Source organism: Abrus precatorius, unplaced genomic scaffold (genome assembly GCF_003935025.1).
Source record: "Abrus precatorius isolate BTA unplaced genomic scaffold, Abrus_2018 Scaffold10, whole genome shotgun sequence".
Lineage (NCBI taxonomy): Eukaryota > Viridiplantae > Streptophyta > Magnoliopsida > Fabales > Fabaceae > Abrus > Abrus precatorius.
Window position 1 is genome coordinate 1958276 of NW_020874292.1, and position 22177 is coordinate 1980452.

At 30.6% G+C, this 22177-nt stretch overlaps 2 protein-coding genes across 8 annotated transcripts; one reads left to right on the forward strand and one right to left on the reverse strand.

The window, feature by feature from the left end:
* Positions 1-708: 708 nt before the first annotated feature.
* On the forward strand, positions 709-5112 carry LOC113864526 (WAT1-related protein At4g08300-like). Its single transcript, XM_027498352.1, has 7 exons — positions 709-996; positions 1178-1240; positions 3080-3196; positions 3596-3845; positions 4114-4272; positions 4390-4541; positions 4673-5112. Exons 1-7 carry the CDS (start codon positions 785-787, stop codon positions 4899-4901), a joined length of 1182 nt encoding a protein of 393 aa, XP_027354153.1. The 5' UTR covers positions 709-784; the 3' UTR covers positions 4902-5112.
* Positions 5113-9514: 4402 nt separating this feature from the next.
* On the reverse strand, positions 9515-20109 carry LOC113849109 (nucleolin). 7 transcript variants are annotated; one of them, XR_003502072.1, is made up of 9 exons: positions 19677-20109; positions 18895-19202; positions 18630-18735; positions 18171-18533; positions 17821-17897; positions 17611-17735; positions 16582-16845; positions 15609-15683; positions 9515-9526 (listed from the first exon to the last, which is right to left on the reverse strand). XR_003502072.1 is itself a non-coding variant. In XM_027478774.1 (9 exons), exons 1-9 carry the CDS (start codon positions 19968-19970, stop codon positions 15664-15666), a joined length of 1467 nt encoding a protein of 488 aa, XP_027334575.1. In that variant the 5' UTR covers positions 19971-20109; the 3' UTR covers positions 15469-15663. The 7 variants fall into 7 exon arrangements, 6 of the variants coding, with proteins under 6 accessions (XP_027334575.1, XP_027334553.1, XP_027334544.1 ...); XM_027478774.1 differs by lacking the exon at positions 9515-9526 and having other exon boundaries at positions 15469-15683; positions 19677-19782; positions 19873-20109; XM_027478783.1 differs by lacking the exons at positions 9515-9526; positions 15609-15683 and adding an exon at positions 15754-15846 and having other exon boundaries at positions 17821-17899; positions 18209-18533; positions 19677-19782; positions 19873-20109.
* Positions 20110-22177: the final 2068 nt, after the last annotated feature.

A 22177-nucleotide genomic window follows, 5' to 3' on the forward strand; every position in this document is an offset into this window, starting at 1 on the left:
ATTTACTATTATATATGGTAATCCCACTCCAACAAGATTTGAGATACAAGATTCTATATGTTCAATTCAAATTATGATCAGAGATTAGATATCATGACATATACATATGTATGGATCGAGATCAAGTGGCTTAACATAGTTATTATTCATTTTTTGACAAATACTAAACCATGTAATGTGCCCATTAGTTAACATAGGTGAAAACCCCTAATTAACGAATGATTTTAACTCGTATTTTTCTAATTGGTGTCCACATATACGGCACCCACTCTTACTTAACACCACATATAGGAACATATTTGCTTGCGTCACGATCAAGCACTAAACCTAAATTCCATTTGGCGGTCAATGAAAGAAAACATCTCCCACTTCCCATAAATTAAACAAACAGAGAAATTATATAATAAAGAAAGAGAAATCATAATAAGAGGACAATAAAAATTATTTTCATTTAGAGATACATAATATCTGCCTTACTTTTTTCATGTTGCCGCAATTATAAACATAAAAGAGCATTCTAGTAATTGCTCTGAGTTTGGGTTAGTTTTGGAAAATGGATAAGGGAATCATTGGGGTGAAAATTGAAGTGGGGGGAGTTAGTGCCTTGGATCGACAAGTGAAGATGTTGTGTAAAACTGGGTCTTCTTTTTAAATTATGTTGCTTTTTTGGTCTATAAAAGGCCATTTCGTGTTTGGAGGGTCACCCACAAACTCACAAGTCACAGCCACTAGCTCGTTAGAGAGAGTTTGTGTGTGTTTTGTGTGTCACCTCGGTGCATACAAGATGGAGGACCAAAATGCTAGTGGTAAGTTGAGCAAGGGGCTTCGCAAGGTGAAGCCTTACCTTGCTATATTGTCCCTTCAATTTGGCTACTCAGGGATGTATATAATCACTATGGTTTCTTTCAAACATGGCATGAGCCATTGGATACTCTCAGTCTATCGTCACGTGGTTGCCGCTGTTATTATAGTTCCTTTTGCCCTTGTCCTTGAAAGGTATATATATATCTCTCTCTTTCTCTTCCTCTTTCAGTGTTCGTGACTGTCCCACTACCCAGTTAAAAAGTACACCATGTAGCAGCTTTTTTTGGTCCTTCCCATGATCCTCATACCTTTCCCGCATCAACTAGCTTATTTAACAATTAGTAACAAGATTTTCTTTTCACTATCTTCGCAGAAAAATAAGGCCAAAGATGACTCTTCCCATCTTCCTCAGAATAGTTGCGCTCGGTTTCCTTGAGTAAGGCTCTTCTTACCATTTCCACATGTCATATTCGCAGTATCGAATCATGCATTTAATTTGTTTAAATTCTCAGAATCTTCACGAATTCGACCATCTGTTCATTTAATTTTAACTTGTACATGCATGCATGCATAAGTAGCTATCATTTCTTTGAAATAGTAGAAAATCCAATGTTCTTTCTGGTTGGGTGGCGGAAATAAAAATGATTCTTAGTAACAAAAAACACTCAAACAATTAAATATTCACTTTGAATTTGATTTTTTAAAATATTTTTGCTTGCACTCTTTTCCTTATTTTACATGATAATAATCATAAATACAAAATTAAATATAGAAACGCATAATACATTTTTACAACTCTTAAAATAAATCCCCAAGTTCAAAATAAACGAATATATCTATTCCATACAAAAATAAATACTTTAAAATTACAAATACATAAATATATTAAAGAAACATTAACTTTAATATTTAAAATTAATTTTATACAACTAAATAAATATATCAGCTGGTTTTTAATTTTCTTACTCTGGAAATACACCATTATATGAGACACTACTTATCGGCGGTGTTTTCCCTTTTTATCCAGCGGAGCTAATTGGTTATGTTTTATATTGTCCTGAAAACGAAACCGTTAAAGATATAAAAAATGTATATATACTCTACACAATCTATAATCTCAGACTAATAGGAACGAAATTGTTACATGACAGTGAAGATTCATGTTGCCCCACTTTTTTTAGCGGACACGTCATACTGAAGAAAGTGACCCACCACAAAATCATTAACAAAACGCAATATTTCCTATTTAATTTCATTCGTACTTACCAATAATTTTAATTCCTTTTGTTATTTTAATTAAATGCTAGCAAAGCAGATATGTGTTGATAACATGGTCCGTACGACGTAGAATTGATGTCTCTAGGATCAATTTAAATAAAGAATTTAGTTATTTTTAATCTTTAAGTTGAGTTGAAATGTTTAAAAAATAAATTCTTTTTATAGGTAAAATTTATTTATTCTATTAAATTTATACAAAATTTATTATTATTATTCATTGTTTAAACTCAACTTTAAGAATTAAAATTAATAATTTTTAAATAAAAAAATTGCAAGAATAAAACACTTCTGACTTAAAAACAAGTACTTATCTCACAAATTTTAGTGACACACCTAAGACCTAAAATTATTGTTGTTAGATGGTTAGATGAAAATAAAGAGGAGGAATGGGATTATAATCCTTTCGTATTTAGTTTAAATTTGAAGAAAAGAAAAGTATTATGTTAATTTGTCGTCAACTAATTTTGATTTTCCTTTAAAATGGACAAATTTAAAAGAAAGGAAAAGTGTTTTGGTGATTAGAGTTAATTATTATTACAAAATAATTGTCTATTTTAATAATATAAATTTTATTTAAATTAAACAAAATATTTTTTTTATTTAAATCAAACAATGTATAATATATAAGTGATAAAATCTTACATTAATTAGAAACAAGCAAGAATCACATAAATAAACACCTGTAAACCTATTAAGGTTTAGATTGAACTACAATGTAAAGTCTATAATAATTGTAATTTATCTTTTAACCTGTGGACAAAGATTTTCCCGATCATTGTTGACCGTCTAACAATCACGTGAACGAGGAAAGAGTTATTTGACGAGCAGATTTTTTTTTTAATTTAAATCATTTTAGTTATAATTTGATTGTATCCTACAAATTGTATAAAGTTGCAGATTAATTTTTTCTACAGGTAATGTTTTTGTGGAACCGAAGGTACAATATGCGGAGTTCGATGTCTAATGATTTATTTTTGTTGGTGATTAAATTGAACAGGCCAGTGCTAGATCAGAACTTGTACAACATGGGGATGAAGATGACCTCAACAACGTTTGCATCCGCCACTGTTAATGTCCTCCCAGCCATTACTTTTATAATGGCACTCATTTTCAGGTAAAAAGCTTAATTCAATCGCTTCACTATAAGATTAATGGAAGCATGTGTCCTTACGCAAAGAAAAAAGGCTACTTGCATTCCTGGAAAGAATAACAGGATCCAACAATTTGGAAGCCACTGCATGACATGGGGCCGCTAGCTGACAAATGATGTCACAAACTATTTTGTGCCATATCCACACTCTTTAATTGCATTATTCATTTTTTAATTAAAGTTTGATTCCGTGTTGTCCAACGATATTGCTTATACAAGTTGGATTAAACAATAATTTCTTTTCTCACGACACGCATATCTAACAAGATTCTTGTAATTTTCTTTTCCATTAACTGTTTTAAGATTTATTCTAATTCATTATTCTAGTGAATCTAATGACATGAAAATTATTCTACCAACCAGGTTAGAGACGGTCAACTTGAGAAAATTTCACAGCCTAGCCAAGGTCATTGGAACCGTTATTACAGTTTCAGGAGCCATGGTTATGACTCTGTACAAGGGTCCTGCCTTCCAGATCATAAAGGGTGGAGGAGCAATCAGCCACCATAGCAACGCCAGTAGCAGCACCGATTCCTCTGAGCAGCACTGGGCCGTCGGCACAGTAATGCTCATATCAAGTTGTGCTAGTTGGGCTGGTTTCTTCATTTTGCAAGTAAGTCTAGCCACGTGTCATGCACATACATCATCATACATTGTTAATGGGTAACATTCACACTTCCTTAAGTTTAATAAAATTTCACATAATACCTTTCTTTTAATCGAAATCAAGAGTAATTTATATAATTAGAAGGGTGTGTGCAAGTGCAATTTATCCTCATTACTATTCTCTGCTTCATGAAGTAATTAACTGTATGTACCAAATAAATGGTCAAAGGGTAAATAATAATCTGACTTATGTTGCTGCTACTTTGTGAAATTAGTCATTCACTTTGAAGAAGTACCCAGCAGAGCTCTCGTTGACAGCTTGGATTTGCGTGATGGGTATCATCGAGGGTTCAATCGCATCCTTTATATTTGAAAGGGACATGAGCTTGTGGGCCATAGGCTGGGACTCGAGGCTTCTTGCTTGTGTTTATTCTGTGAGTACCTTTCCTTAGTAATTAATTTTTTTTTATTGCATGTTTGGTGAAGTTTGATTTCCAATTAACAATTTAACTAAATAATTTGCACTCAAATTTTGTAAAAATTATAATTAGGGGGTGATATGCTCTGGAATGGCATACTATGTACAAGGGGTGGTAACTAGAGAACGTGGACCAGTGTTTGTGACTTCTTTCAGCCCTTTATGTATGATTATCACCGCTGCATTGGGTTCCCTTGTCTTAGCTGAGCAAGTTCATTTGGGAAGGTATGTCTTAAATTAAACATCCTTTGTCCTAAAATGTTTTGATCAATGAAATCAATAGCAAAGCCTAAAATGTGTAATTAATTTATGTGCTAATTAAATTTCTTATTGGCTCCCCCTTGGCCCCTTCTCAGTATATTTGGAGCAATTCTCATTGTGTGCGGACTTTACACCGTGGTGTGGGGCAAAAGCAAAGACCGTCAAAACACAACAGACATAGGGAAAGGCGAAAGCCAAGAATTGCCAATAAAGGATGGTACAAAGTCAGCATCAGACATTTTTGACGGCCTTGAGATCAATGTTTCTGCTGAGGTGTTGAAGAAAGGAGCAGGGAAAAATGTTCCATCAGTAACAAAATCATGAAGGTCCTTCATGGAGGACTAGCATTATAAATTTTCCTAATAGCTTTGCTAGATAGAGGTCAAGAAAGATTTTGTGCATGGTGAAAATCTTTCCCAATAGATGCCTCGCTAGCTTCATTTTCAAGTGCACCTTTCTTGTTTCCCTTTAACTTTTTTCCGTGTTTCTGAAAGTATAATGTGAATCAAATAATAATGAAATAATGCTTTTGACTCTGTTTTTTTGTCTTCCAGTACCATCGTTTTTAATATTCTTTTCCCACACGTTGAGCTACTTAAACGATATGTATAATATGCTCAAGCAATCCTATTAGTAAAGCAAAATCAAACACGGTGTCCCGTAAAATATACATTGAGTGGGCCCAAAAAATATAATTTTTGTCCTAGTTTAAATATTGAATTGTGAGTACTTCATAAATACCAAAAGAGTATTGAGCCTTCTTAAATAGTCCCAAATCAATAATCTTATATAACAAAATTAAATTGTTAATATAAATATTATGACTTTATATATACTTGATGTAATATTATATTAAACTTTAAAATCTTAATATAATAATATCATCTTTCTATGATAAAAGTGCTTATTAATATAATGTAGACTTGCGATGCCCATACTAATAACCAAGTATGTGAATCACTAAATTTATCTCTAATATTGACCTCCGAGTTCAAATTCATCGTTATCGAAATAAAAATTAATTATGAATCCTTGATGTACGAAGATGTCATTCACATTCGTCCCTGTCGTTAACTCCCCTTCATTTTCTTTAAAAGCAAGCAGACATCTTAACATCCACGTGACACTATTGTGACTCTTTTAACGTGTACAAGCTAGCCAAAGAAAAATTTCTTCATTTCCATGCATCGCCACCAACTCAAAATACAAAAAGCACCCCAAAACCTTCATTTAGGTCCCCGAATCCCTCAATTCTCTTCGTTGGGACAAGCAACAGAGAGGTGAAGCTCAAATAGAGGTTTGGGCGTTGGAGTACAGTTATTCATAGTGGCTTGAATAATGCCTATGGTGGTCATTGAGAAGGTTTTCGTGATTAGGCTTGACAGTAATGCAGAAATGGCGGCCACCAGTGGTGGTTGGTGGAGTAGTTGTGAGGTACGCAAATGGAGGTTTCTTAAAACAAGTTGTGTTGCTTGGTTGGCTCATAGGGGTGCGGTTATGGTTTGTGATAGGAAAGACGAAGGAATCGCTTGGGTTTATTTGGGAGTAGAAAAATGGAGTTGGTAGAAATAAGGGTCCAAACTTCAAACTTCCACTCGGAGATCCAGATGGTTCTTCCTTTTGATCTAAACACGATCATCTATCAGTGGTGGAAATAGAAGGCTAAATGAGGGTTTTGGGAGAGGTTTGAAGAATCAAAATTTTCACGACCAAAAAGTTTATAAGAACAATTCTCATTTGCCCACTACTCCGTACTCAAATCTTCATGTCACGCAATTGCTTTCGAGAATCCAAAGGGATGGGGAAATTCTCAAAGACATTGTCACACAAGTGGCAGAGTCTGTTCACTTGAGCTCCAAGGCACCAAAGCAGACACTAGAGTGCACATGCAATCGCGATATCACACTCTTCATTGAAGAAATAAAAAATGGTCATTGAAGAGTTGCAACATCGGAAGCAACGCAATGACATGACATTAACAGAGGGACCTAAATGCATGCTACGTGTCATAATTTGATAAGCTTCCCCAATTAATAAGGAACATAAATGAAGGGGTTTGGGAGTTTTTTTGAGCAGGAGATGAAAATGAAGGGATTTTAGATGGATGTTTACTCTAAGCAGCTCACACACATCAAAGAGTCACATCATCATGCCACGTGTGGCACTTGTACTTGCTGTTAAAGAAATAAAAGGGAGTTAATATCAAAAATAAATGTAAATGGCGTCTTTACACGTTGGAAACTCATAACTTTTGTTACAATAAGAATGAACTCGAAGTCAATAATAAATATTCGGACGAATTATGTTAATTTGTGTCAATAAAAAATCAAAATTCATTATTAATTTTTCTTAAATAAACACTATATTGAGGAGACTAATCCTACATCAAACCTTTTTAATGTCCAAGTCCAAACATATGTTGATGTAATCTCTTATATATTTAGTGTTTAACTTCCTTAAAGTTAAATGTGCTTTGAAATTTAAATTAAAGAAAAAGGAATTTTAAATTTAAAGTAAAAAAAAGGCCGTTTGGCAATGTTATCACTTTTTAATCTTAAAATTTACTTTTACGTTAAAATTTCTAGAATAGTTTGTTATTAATTTGAAGATTTGAAATAAAGAAAAAAGAACAAGTAAAAGGCAGAAAAATCTTAAAACTAATATTTTATAAAGTAAAAATATTTTTAAAAAAAACAGTCCTTCTCTTTAAATTTTGTTTAACTCATTTTTCCTTTAAAATAATTGAACCAAAAAAAAAAACCATAGTTTAGCTGATCTTTCCAAGTCTTATGGCTATATACCTCTGAACTTTACTAGCAAGTTGTAAAGGGAACATTATTAATTGGACACGAATGATTGATCGATCGATGATCTCATATATGCCATGCATGAGGTCATTAGGATATATATATATATATATATATATATATATATATATATGCCAAATGATTTTTTTTCCGGTACATAATATTTTAGGATTTGACAATTTGGCTTTTGTGTCAGCAATCGCATAAGTAGATCAAAATAGCACTAAATATTCTTCAGAATCGAATTATAACCTCAATATTCGTACTGGTTCAAATAAATTTAATTCAATTTCTAGATTTAACTTACTTTACTCAAATTTGAATTGACAAGATTATTAAAGACCACAAAAGAAGATTCTTATCAAATTTTAAAAAAGTAATTCAAAAGTTCTCACTAAGCTAGAACACCCTCCTGTTTATTTACTAATTATTTGCAAGTTCAGTAGTAAATTGGTTTAACTTTAAGGACGATTCATACAACTTTATATGCATTAACAGTCTGATAAGTTACTCGATATTCATATCGATCGATTACTTTACTTCACCAAATCAGAACCGGCCCACATAGTGCAATTCGTATAACACTACCCTGAACTTGCAAGTTGTAGGAGAGAAAAAAAGGTCACAGAATATTAATTGGAATAGAATGATCGATCGATGATCCTACACATCCAATGCATGAGATCATAATTGATATACGTGTATGCCAAATGCTCGGGGATTTTTGTTTTTTTAGGTACAAATATTCTAAGGTTTGACAATGTGGTTTTTGTGTCAGCAATTCCATTATGGATACAAACAGCACTACAACCAAGAGAATCAAATTCAGATTCCTTCCACCTTACCTCTGTCACAAAGATCCCCCTCCTAAGCCACACCTGAGGCCTCTACAGGCTACAGCCAGCAAGACAAATATACTCAAATAAATGAAAATAAATAGTATTCATATAATTAGCTAGCTAGCTAGGTTGAGCCATGTGCTTTAGATGGAATAAAGGTTCTAACAAGTTGAATGGTACTTTCCACTTCATGTTGGAGTGTTGGTTTGTAGCTTTTCCAATGTCCATGGTTTGTAGCTCATTACATTATATTATTAGGCATACGTCATTTCCACTTTCCATGCTAATACCCACGACCAACAATTGTTACTGTTTGGGAGTTGCATGTGTTCTTCTTTCATCTTATGGTAATTAATCAAGTGGTCGCTTTGTTGTTTCCCTGTCATCCCCCAACTTGTTTTGTTCCATTGGAAGTCGGCACATTAAGACATGCTACATACACGCATATGAGTTGAGGATAGGGTCATGTGTGCTTGTCACGTGATCGCATTTGCTTCCTCTTATCCCTCTGGTTTGTGTTTACACGTGTTATCATATATAGTCTTCTTTTATCTTTCTCAAACTAAAGTAGCATTGAAAAAGAAACAAGTCTAGCAAATAGAAGGATTTGTATAAATTATTTTATCGGATAAACAACTTCATTTTAAATATTAATGATATTTTATTTATTAAAAATTGAACAAAAATTACTACAATTTTTAATACCATGTTTTTAAATTTATTAATTCATTTAAGATTAAATTATTTACTTATAAAATAACTTAACAAACTCCAAATAATAAGATGGAGTGGATAGTCAATTATAAACTTTGCTTTGCTGCGCCTACATTTTCTCACTTCTGACACGCTCACGGTGACCGGGTATTATATTTTTTTTTCTCCTAATTTCATGACTTTAAATTTGTAATACGTGTAGAAGCAAATAAACAAATTACCCAAAGCTCTTATGGAGAACTAATATTGTTCTGTATAATTCAAAACGCAACATATAGCTAAATAGCTGCGCATAGAAGAATTGTCTCTTGCATGTAGTTAATAATACCATTTTGTAGTGGTGCTTGTGTCGGGCAACTCCATTACGCCTCTGAGCGTCTAAAGAAAGGCACAATGAAGAGAATCAAATTCCATTTTATTCCTTGCAACGCATGTATACACAAAATATCTTCCAAATAACACAAGGAAGAGGAAAAAAATATTTGAATCTTGAGGATGTTAGTAGGACATGCTACTACAATTATTTAGATTCTAACAAGATGAATATTTGCACCCCAAATGGGTGGATGATTCGGGTTTCCGATCTCACCTTTATCAATTTCAATGGTGCTACTTTTCTTCTCGAATGTCCTTGGAGCTAACTTGTGTATAAAATACACTTGTATTAGCCATCCAATTAAGCTTGTTCACACACCCCATCGCCAGCTTTCCTGTTTGATAATTCCTCTTATGGACAAGTGGGTAGCCTATCATCTCCAACTTATTGGATTAGTGGCTGGTAGGTCCAGCCCTCCATGCCAGCTTGATTATCAAATTTGCTGACTCCTCGATCACGAGTTGCTTCAACCCTTCAACTTTGAAATTCAACATCTTCGATTAGAAACACATGAGTGATTTGTTATGTAGGTTATTAATTATTATTGTTGTCGTTGTTTTGAAATAACGTAAGTCAATTAGTATTGAAGGAACAACAAAACTTAGTAAAAATTAAAGTTTACAGATTTTATCACAACTTGAAAGAATATTTAAACTATAATCACATTGGCTATTGGTTAACTTATTATTTTAAGTAGAGATACATAATTATATTTTCAAGAGTTGTTAAAACAATAAAACTATTGTAGTCCCTTTTTCAACTTTTAAAGTTTTGTCAGTTTTTTGAATTCCACCTATCGGTATAATGCATAATATTCATCAACGATGTGCTATGCTTTATTATTAACGAATGATAGATTAAGATGGATGTTTCGATTTTATGTTCTTTGGAGTTTGGAGGAGACACTAGCTACCATGACCATAAGATGCATTATATCATTGTACAAAATTAAAAGTGTGAATGCCCCAGACAGAAAGAAATTGGACGCTACCTACTTTCTTGCTAAAGAAACCTATCCTTTTTGACCAAAATAAAGACCAGGATACCTTTTAAAGAGATAATAATGGCATTTTAAATTTATAGCTTCGACAAAATCCAAAACTTTTTCAACATCAAAATACCTAGTCATGAGCATGACTTTTGCCTGAGCACTGCCTGAAATGAAACATAACATTATTGAGCGTGTGTTTGTGTGTTACGTTATTTGTCATAAAGTTTGTGTTTTATGGCACGTATTCTATATGGTGCTTAGCAAAACAATTCTCAAAAGTTAAAATCACATCACACATTTCTTACAAGTTTAATTAATTAAGTTTTTTATATACACCAAAAAGCTCTCATTTTTTTTTTTCTTTTTCCTACTTTATAATTATTTTGTTATATAATGCATAAGCTTTTATCCAGTGCACCCAAAAAACTCTGCTTTTTATTCAGTGGCAGAGCCACATTCAAATGAATATCGACATCTATTCTTTTTAAGGTTTGCTATGTTTGTACGAAAAAAAAAAGGGCATTACGTACATTATTTAGTATATAATAGTTTGCTAATCAACACACGTTTACATTTAACTTCATCCGTCCCAAAGTTAGCCACGAAGTTACTAAAATAATAGATGCCACATTAAAATAAAAATTAGATATTTTACATTTGGATAAATACTTACATTTCCACTGCTGAAAAGGAAAGAAAGAAAAACGAGAATAGTTTAAATTTTCAAAAGTTTATCACACTTTGAAAGTTTCGTTTAAAAGAAATGATAACTTTTAAAAAGTAGTTATATTGATTTAAAAGCAAACACTTGCGTTTAATATTCATGCCATGCGCAAGATGTGATTTGGTTTTTTTTATTATTTTAAGATATTGGAAGATGTCAAGACATTGATTACCCAATTCTTCACATGTAACTTGGTTTAATTTCAATCCAATATCTAATTTTAAATTCACTCCTAATTATTTTAGTTAATTAATCCTTTTTAATCAAACGAATTCAATAACAACCAACGAAAATAAATTTAAGTGATATATGTCACCAGAAAACTTAGGCTAACTGGCAACTACATAAATTTAACTTAGATGTAAATTAATTATAGTTTAGTTAGTCAATTAGTATTTAATTAATTTGTTACTGATAAAAATTTTAATTTCTCTAGTATAAATACTGGTTCGTGTTTATTGAATAATAAAAATTATTTTTCTATCATATTATGTTATGGTATAAATAGACTCTTCTGTGTACGTTTGATTCTCTCTTGTTATCAGTCTTCGCATATATAGTGAACTATCTTTCGGTCAGTTTCTCTTTACATTTTTTATTTTTTCACATCCCTCTTATTTATTCACTCTACTTTAATCTTTGCTTCTTTGTTTTAACATTTTAATCTCTAATTATCTCTTGAAGCTCAATACCAGTATTGGGTAAAGATGATTGCTCAAAAGTAGCCTACATAGAGAGGTCACTTTTAGTGCTAAGCTGAAATTTTCGAAGGTAACGGTTTGCAATTAATCACTGATTTCAGTGGATTTGATTCTTGGAGTGTAATTGTTTCACATTTCTTTCAATGGATTTGACTCTTGCATTTGAAATTACTATCAATTTTTTGCACTATGTTTTAGTATTCTACCAATGAAAAAAAGATATTAACTCAACTGATAAATGAATTATAATCAAATTTTAAAAAAAACTTAACCGGAAAAGCAATTGATATAACTGCTAATATTGCATGTGTAGCATTGCAATCGAAGCACCAAATAATGTCACTGCATATTGTTCAATTTATTTGAATAATTTAGACACACACAGAGACAGCTTTTGGTACAATTTTATTGGTAGAAACCTGACTCTCAATGTAGACATTATATGTTTATATTAATAATAGCTACAAAGTATTATTAAATTAAAATAATTTTTACAAAAATGTTTTATATAACATAAATAGTTTAATTATTAATATTAACTAGTTTATCATGTTAAATAAGAATAAATTAAAGAAATATAATTTTTCACAATTTAAAAATAAATTATGAAAATTTTCAATGAAAATGGGATTGAAAAATAAGTACCCGTAGCAATAAAAGTTTCATAGCATGATCATAAGAAAAACTAACTCTTAAAAATTAGAGATGTGAAATACATAGATTGGATAAATTATCTACCAAATTATAATGGATAGAAAAAAATATATCCATAATATATATTTTTATTCTAACCATTAGGCTATTTTAATCTATTAAAAACGTGTTAAAATTTTCAATTCATCCATAACCTATTTAATAAAATAAACCATCTAATTCATCCATTCATTTTTTAATGAATTTCTAACTCATCTGTTAAAAATATATTCTATTTTTAAAAATATTTTTACAAAATAAATTTAATATTAATGCATATTCTATATTATAAATTTTACTATCCATCTTTTAAATACGTATGTCCAACTAATAAATTAAAGTCGGCAAATGGTACTGAGATTATTTGGATCAACTTGTTTCTTGCAACAGACTTTAGCAAGTTAAGGTAAAAAAGTTCAAATCTAATTTAAATTCATAAAAATATACTCAAAATAGACAAAGTTCAATTTTTTTTGTGACTTTAGTCGCTGTTGAGTTTGATCAAATCAGATTAAAAAGGGCTTAATTTAATTCATACAGGCCCTATATTTTATCAGACAAATCTAGCTTGACTCATTTGAACAATTCATTTTGTCAACTTTTTAACAGACCAAACTTCTTAATCTAACTGATTTAAAATACTTTAGATGGTTGACTAGTCATCTAATAACAAGTAGCAATTAAATTAAATAGCTTGGTTGAATTTATTCCTAGATAAATTAGATAATTAATGAATAAATGAATTGAATTGTTACCTCTACTAAAAATATTTTTATTCAAAATAACATTTTAAAACACTCTCATTGAATAAGAAGAATTCATATTTTATATACAAAGAGATATACATTTTATTAATAAATAATTTTTTAATATAAAATACTAATTTATAAAATCACTCCATTATATTAGTATAATACATTCTATCGTCAGTTTAACTTACATACTAATAGTATAATTTTTGTTAGAAAATAATTCATAATAATAAGTAATGAGGAGAAACCAAAATGATAAATCTTTAATAAATTCGATTTTTGTTTTAGTGATTCTTTTATTCTTGCCTTTGTTTTTATGCTTCTGAAATGCAAAAGAATAAATAAATAAATTATTATTTTCATTTCCTCTTCCAAGGAGTTATAATTTAAATTCATGAAAATTAGTTTTGGTTGACATAAAATAGATCATTCAAATACAAATACAATATACTGATTTTTTTAATCATTTCAATATATCCTTTTTATTTTTCTTTTTTGGTCAACATGTAGCCTTTTAAAAACTACATTTTCTTTTTGTATATCCTATCCCGCCCACCAAGCCCAACCTCACTGGGTACTAATCGGCATATTATTTATTCGGGCTCAGTTATGGAGAGTGTTGACAAAAACAAAACTTACGGAGAGGGACCCTAGAATTTGCCAAAACATAGGTCGGTTCTTACACTAATATCAAATAACAACACAATCAAATTGAAGTAACAATAGATACAAAAAAATGTCAGCAAGACACTCTCAGTCAATTTTTTAATATATTTTGTATTATTAGTTAAAATGTATAAAAAAAAAATTAAAAAATATTAATTTAAGAGAGATAAAAAATTCACATAATTTTTATAATTTTTAATAAATTTTAGTAAACACGATAGCATTACTTTAAAAAACACTAGTAACGAAAGAAATTAAAAAAAAAAAACGGTGACGTAGGTTATTTGGAGTATGGTTGTCTGATTTGGAAAGGTGGGTTTCACTTCGATGACACCTTGGTTTCATGGAGGGCAATCCACGTGGCGTCAACCTCTCAATGTCAGATCACCTCTGTCTACTATCTACTAAAAATCAATTCCCCCAAAATACACAAAACAAAATCATTTTTCTTTTGTGGATCTTTGCTGTTTGCCAGAAGTGACCGCACAAGGAGAAGTATTTACTCTAACCATGAAAAACAGCTACCATTCTTATTATCTTACGAGCTGAAATTATCATGTCATCAATTCGTGAAATACACACTAAAATTTTTATGGGAGGCGTCGTTGAAGTACATTTCTAATAATGACGTCAACTAGTGACGACAGCTCCATAGATATATCAACTTACTCAATCAAATACGCGCCAAAAACCTGAAATTATCTAACAATGAACATATTTAAATGAAAACTATGATACCAATTTTTTTGTGTCCCGGTAATAAATTTATTTTTAAGCCTAATGCAGATAGATAGGTCAATCTTACGCTGATTTTTTTTAATGACAACCCAAAATCGAATCCGACCAATAGGACGTTCAAAAACGAATCTTGGGCACATAAGGAAGAGCAGTAAGGTTGATCGCTGCTAACACTTCCCATTACCCGGCAATTCTATGTACAATTGTATTTTCCAAAGAGGAAATAAACGTATTTTAATTATACTTTTCATCTTCATATTTTAATTATGTAAGTACAATTCAATCTATTATTCATGATTAATTCTTATTTTTTAATTATTTAAATTAAATTTATGATCTCAAATTGTATCTAATAATTAATAATATAAAACATAATTGATACATATTAATAAAAATAGTATATAAAAAATATAATAAAAACCCTTTTGATAAAGGATAAGACTTAGGTTTACTTGCTTAAAGACTTTTGGTACTGTTTGTCAATTAAACTGAAAGTTTCACCTCAATAATATGCAACAATATTAAATAAAAATATTTTATTAAAATAAAACTGTAATTCTAATTGCGAAACAATACTAAGAATACATACAAAACAGCACCAAGTTTTCTTTTTTAATAAATGAATAGAGGTTTGCAAGACTATATGCACGCCGTTTAAAACTAATCTAACGCCTTAAATAATTCAATTTCATTTCACGTTTACGTTAGTGTAGGACAGACATATAAGCAAGCGAGTTATACGCTAACAAAACTTAAACTTTAACATAAATTTCAATAGACGACTATGCTTACGATTCAGATGAGGCAGTCTAACGGTAAACGCGTTTCCTTAGGGGAAAGAATATACTAAATTTAGACAAAGCGGGTTAAAGAGGAAGTTTCAATCAATGGACCAAGGAAGAAACTAAATTAATACTACTGCAATTAGCAACAAGTACTACTAGCCATTTCCACAGGTAAAAATTTGGAAAAATAGAAGATACAAAAGTAAAAGAGAAAACACATTACAATACATTACATTATACATCACCACCAAACTTAATTGTGAAAAAATTCGCCTTAATTATTGTGGAATCTGCCCGAGTTCAATCACTGTCCTCTTCATCTGCATACATAATGGAAGGTAAGGTCAACCAATTCCCTAAAAGCGAAAAAAGAAGTAACACGTGCACATTGTTGCCATAGAGAAGATAATGCACTAGACAGTTTAACAAGTCTTCCTAAAAATGCTTCATAAGCTCTGTACTAAAGCCAGATCACCTTTTCCTCTTTATTATATAAAGAAATAATCAAAACTTAAAAGATAACTATGGAGGAAATTTGGGGGGGGGGGGGGGTAGAAATATGAAATGCAAGAACATCAATACTGGAAAATCCGGGGGAAGGGGATTGCAAAGATTCTTTACTTTCCAAGAGTAACTCTTTAGATTAAAGATTCTTCAGCTGTGCTGTAATTAGATGACATTGTCTGTGTTGTGTTTAGCATATTCAAAACTCAGGTTACCAAATAATTAAGACCTTACTCAATCAAAGGGTCCTAGAATACACGGACCTTGTTGAAATACACTAACAACTAATATCCAGATATTTTAAAGGGGCGTTTGGAAGAGATACCTTATGAAAATAACTTATAATTTTTATAAACTCTATCACATGTCAATAAGTTTCTTAATATAACGTATCAAAGTAAACTCTTTTTAACTTATTTCAATAACTTAATTAAGGTACATACCCAAAGGTACCCTAAATATTATTGTTAACAGCAGATGGATACAAAATGGAACTTAAAATACAAGGGCTTGCCCCAATGCTATAAGATGTTGATATCATTTGATAGGACAATCAGGTCCGAGTTCTTACTATGCATGATGCTCCAACTCTATCAAAGCAGTTAATTATTATTAACAACAAACTGCTTAACCACAGCAAAAAGCTAAAGAACACACCGATATGACCAACAAAATGAAAACAGCAAAATCTTCACGTATTTTAAATGGACATACCATCGTTAAATTCTTCACTCTGACTTCCATCATCATCACTGCTATCCTCTTCTTCATCCTCTTCATTATCATTATCTTCACCTGCATTTTCATTATCACTCCCTTCACCGTTGCCACTAGTTTCAACTGGAACCTTCGGCTTTGGAGGTGGAGGAGCTGCAAAACTATTTGTTGACCTTCTACGTGAACTTGAAACAATATTGCTTACATCAATACCCTCAAGTTCTTTGGCTCTTGCCTTCTTCCGTTTTACTTCCTTAATTTCTGGGTAATTAAGAAAACATGAGAAAAAAGGAAAAAGGAGGAATAAAACAAAATGACAGAATAGAATGAAATCAAATCAGAGGCACTCGCATCAGCAGCTCAATGTAGACATTACATTTAAAATGACCGAATAAACAACGAAGATTACACTAACTAAACTGCAGTTGAATGAAATTACATAACCTTCCTCTTGTTTTAGATAATAGAGTAACCTCCCAAACTATAATTACAGGAGAAACAATACTCCTTATATTTTTCTTTCTCCATACAAGTATACCTGCCCTCCATACAGACACAGTTGTCTGAGACTTTTAACTACTTAAAACAGTGGTATCCAATTCCAATGATACTTTTACTATGAAGACATGTAAATCAATAAAAATGTTGAAATATTATTTTCAATTTGTGATGTTAACTTTTCACTCTGCAAAAGCATACTGAATGAAGTTAAATGTCACAATTAATCCATTTCAAAGTATGAATAAGTTATAGGATAATTTAATTCCACTTGTATTATACTCACATCACAAGTGTTTTAGTTTAGTTTCTTGCATCTCAAAAATTATTAAGAATTAGAAAAATAAGACCAAGATAAAACTACCTACGGTTTCAATTGTTTGGATTGCACAGAATAAAATTGCACACAGCTGATAACTACAGCTACAGGGGATCCTTTGACAAAGGAATACAAATTTCATTCAATCAGGATGAAAATATTGCAGCTGACATCCAAGAATGAGGGAAAACAGATCAACACGAGCTCACCCTTTTCAGATGGATTTGAAGACAATCCTTCTCTAGACAGTATGTCCTCCAACTCCTTAATTAGTTGCCCTTCCCGTTTGTTTTCAGACACTTGCTTGACCTTTTTGTAAATTGAGGGAGGAACACTGTGATAGAAATATATAATATCAAACTATCATCATGAACAAAGATCAAGGATCATAAAAAGGAATCCAAAAAAAGGAAAATTACCTCATTCCACATGCTTTAATAACAGACTTTAAGTGCTCCACACGTTTACCATACACAGGAGTTGAAACTTCCTTCTTCTGTAGTTAAGGGGAAAAAAGAAAGATATGATTCCAATAAAATATACTTCATGCACCTAACTTGTAGAAATTAACAAAACAAAGAATTTAGAGGACTCTTTACAGGAATTCACACAGAAGGACAACAACCAGTTATTTTATAATATAAAGGATTGTCAGTCAACTAAAAGATGGTAATTGTTCAACAGCTATGGCTATGGCCTTAACTTTTCAACTTATACTAAGCATTCCTATTTGCAATCAGCAAATAATGATCTATAAATTTAGAATTACCTTGGAAAGTTTCTCTGGTGATGAATGAGACTGATCATCTTCAGAGTTTTTCCCATTATCTTCTGCATCACTATTGTCTTCTGAGACTTCTTTAGCAGGCTTGACCCTTTTCTTACTTGATAGATTGGTCTCCTCAACTTTACGCTTTTGGGGTCTGACAGAAGTCTGCATCTTGCCTTTCGGAACACTTTTTTTTTTAGGTTTAACTTCATCTTCCTGACTCTCTTCCTCGTCAGAGTCCTTATCTGAAGTATCACTGTTCTCTTCACTGCTGACCTTTTTAGTTACTTTGGTTTCAGGTTTCTTCTTAACAATTTTCTTGGTATTGTTTGCAGGTTCCAAAACTTCAGAAGATGCTAATACCTTCAAATTTAGTGAAGACATGCTAAGCATCAGATAGTGTATTGTTGTGCTTCTTATGGGCATCAATGACACTTAATGGACAGATTTTTCACTCACCTCATCAAGCTGTTGAGTTATAAACTTCTTATAGGGATCAAGAGTAAACTTATTGAGTTTAAGATCTCCTTCCAATAGTCGACGAAGACCAGCCATAGTGATTTTCCTGAAACGAGTGAAAAGTAACCCATGTCATACCTTAAGAATTATAGCCAAAGAATAAGTTGATGTGAATACATTAATCAGAGGTAAGGACAGGAAGAATATGTGCACTGTCTTAAAACAATAGATCAGAATGACAAATAACTGAGAATCAGCAGCATACTCTGCATTAGTCTTGATGTAAGAAGATCTTTTTCTAACAGCTTTCTTAATTAGGGCCTCACTTGGAACTACTTTCTTTCCATTGCCTTTATCGTCTTTCGTTTCAAGTTTAACTCCTTTTTGTTCTTTTAGAAGACCTAATACTGGAGAGTCTTCCATTTTCTCCTCATCTTCAGGGCAAATATCCTTCGCATCTTTTGATTGGTGTTCCTCTTTCAGTCCTTCTTCCTCTTCTTGTGCATCTGCACCTTTTTCCCCTCCCTTCCCTGATATCTTTGGGGCATCATCATCACCAACCCCTTCTAAGCACTACCACCAATGAGGTAGAAGAAACATACACATTGATATACAGACATAAGAAAAAAAATACAGGCATTCTTCATGACATTAGAATTCAGAAATAAAATCAGATGCAATACAACTATATTATAAAGCAAATTGTTATCTCATCACTAGTGGTTAGCCACAGCAATAGTAAATAATCCAGTCAACACCATACACTCGTCCATTATACTTAAACCAATAAAAACTCTGGTTAGACATAACACATTGAGCTCCAGGTTAAATAACAAGAACAACCGTGACTCCTAAAATCTAAGTAAAAGTAGAGTCATGCTTTGTATGGTGATTAACAATCAATTTAGTCAGCTACAAATGCATATAGAACAGGTGTTTTGATCCATAAGATTTAACAAATCGAGTAATTTATGCAAAAGAGGTTTGAATCCCTAGTGCATAGCATTTACGCATTTTAGGTTGAAATAAGGGGTTTGAATTAATTACCTTGAGCAAACATTGTTTGATAAATCTCTTGTGCACATCCAAAGCGTATTCCTCCAACCCCAAGTCTTTCTCAAGCAATCGACGAACCCCTTCGAATGTCAAAGAACTGCATTGAAAGGCAAAACAGAAAGAACGGTACTTAAGAATAGTTGAAACGAAGAAGAAGAGAAAGAAGGTGAAGAGAAAGAGAAAGTACTCAGATTGTTCTTTGAAGTGAGAGACGCGAGAGCGCATAGCAGTTTGAATCTGTGACTCGATATTTTGTTCCTTCTTACCCTCGCTATCTTCTGCCATGCCTCTTTCTCACTGCCAATTCCTCAACTCTCAAAATTTGCAGTGCTTTGCTATTGGAGTGTGTTAGGGTACACTTCTTCACGCACACTGTAATTCTCTGTTGCTGGGCGCTGCGGATACATATGCTCTTCTGTTAGGATACGCGTTTCACAATTCTTTTTATGTTACCAGTTTCTATGATAAAATTATGTTTTTTTTTGGAAACTCAATTCATCTTAATATAATATTATTTATTGAAAAATATATAGTATTTATTACAATTTTCTTATTCTTAATATGATAAGTTTCGTTCCTCATTATTTTTGTTTTTTTAATTACTTACTTTCAGTTTTTTCTGTTTCTTTAAACAAACATGAATTTACTATTTTAAAAAATATAACTCTTAAGTTAATCGCTTTTAATATTTTAAAGTTAGAATTTGTACTTTTCTCAAAATGTCAACTTTTTTACATTCTCGTATAATTTATTTTTAAATATTTTATTTGTCAAAATATTTTCCCTCCAAATTTCAAATGTTTTCATCTTTGAGATATTTTTAAAATCCAGTCATCTACGTGCGTGAGAGAGAAAATTATTCAATTTGTTTGTACTTGTATTTGTTAAATATGCTTTTTTGATAAAAAGAAAAAAAATAAACTTGTATATATACGTATATATATATATATATATATATATATATATATATAAATAAGTGACTTAAATTCAAATGTATTTTTTTAAAATATAACACATATTCTTCTTATATTTTTAATAGATTGATATAAATTAAATAAAAAAGGTTTTTATAATATCAATTATTTTTTACTTATATTTGAATAATCTTACATAAATTAATTGTAAATACTTATTTAACAGTACTTTAAAATTTAGGAAGATGATACAATACAAGACACAAATTACTTACAAGCTCATTAATAAATAACAAAATAGATAAATTGATACTTACATTTTTTATTTAATTTATAGACGATACAATACAAGACACAAATTACTTACAAGCTCATTAATAAATAACAAAATAGATAAATTGATACTTACATTGCTAAGTGCTGGAATAATTTCAAACCAGCGTTTACAATTAATTTTTTTTATAACTCTCAGATTTATTACTTTTAAATTTTTTATGTAAAAACTTCGTTTTTTTCTTTAAAAAAACAACTTTTTATATTTCACATAATTTAAATAAAAAAAAGCTGTGTGTCAAAACTTTTCTCTCTAAATTTTAAATATTTTTTACGTTTAGATGTTTCTTCAAAATACAAATATATATATATATATAATTAAAATATGTACCAAATTAATAATATCGATTTTAAATCATAAAATATAATTTAGATATGACACAAATTTGAATCTAACTATAAATTTTTTTATTTATGTTTTGTAAAGATAACTACAAATTTTTATTTGCACGTATATTGGAAAATATATCTATTTTAAAATTTTAAATATTTATTAAAAACTCAATTTTTGAATATTTCATGGTATGTGTCTTAAACTCATTGAATTATTATCTAAATTAAAGAAATTATTTTTATCATGCATCAACGAACTTAATAATTTTTTTAAATTAAGATTTTACACTTTCAAAAATAGGTTTTTAAAATTAAAATATTGTATTTTAGAAATTAATTTTCTTTTATTTCTGAAAATGCAAAATCCTAATTTCAAAAAATTATTTTTGAAAATGGTTAATAATCTCATAAATTAATTTATAAAAGTGTAAAAAATTAATCTAAAAATAATTTCTGAAAATGTAAAATCTTAATTATAGAAAATCAATTTTGAAAGTGTAATATCTTAATTTTAAAAATTAATAGTTCCAATAATTAATTTATAAAATTGTAAAAATATAATTTTGAACACTTATTTCTTTATAAGTGTAAAACATTTATTTCTAAAAATTTGTCATATTGATAGTTCAACAAAATTCAACAAAGATATCATATTCTTTACCATAAATCAATCATTATATAATACATTCAAAACAAAGAACATAATGAATAACATGTTTGAAATACACTCAAAGAATATAGTGATGAAAGAACAATAAAATTTAGAGTAATAAAAAGAAGAAAAAAATGCTTTAGAAATGAAGGGTAAAGTTGTGTTTAGACAAAAGATTTTAAAATTTTAAAACATATGAAAGTAATAATGAGAGTGCTAAAATTCTCTAAAAACAAGTCATTTAAATTTATTTTTATTTA

Excerpts from the sequence above, each read along its gene's own strand:
- LOC113864526 (XM_027498352.1), top strand. The coding sequence starts at position 785 with ATGGAGGACCAAAATGCTAGTGGTAAGTTGAGCAAGGGGCTTCGCAAG. Across the intron at positions 3,197-3,595 it reads ATAATGGCACTCATTTTCAG|GTTAGAGACGGTCAACTTGA; the intron begins GTAAAAAGCTTA and ends TCTACCAACCAG. Across the intron at positions 4,542-4,672 it reads GAGCAAGTTCATTTGGGAAG|TATATTTGGAGCAATTCTCA; the intron begins GTATGTCTTAAA and ends GCCCCTTCTCAG.
- LOC113849109 (XM_027478743.1), bottom strand. The coding sequence starts at position 19,970 with ATGGCAGAAGATAGCGAGGGTAAGAAGGAACAAAATATCGAGTCACAG. Across the intron at positions 16,846-17,610 it reads TTCAAATCCATCTGAAAAGG|AAATTAAGGAAGTAAAACGG; the intron begins GTGAGCTCGTGT and ends TTAATTACCCAG. Across the intron at positions 15,847-16,581 it reads GAGTGAAGAATTTAACGATG|AGGAAAAGGTGATCTGGCTT; the intron begins GTATGTCCATTT and ends TATATAATAAAG.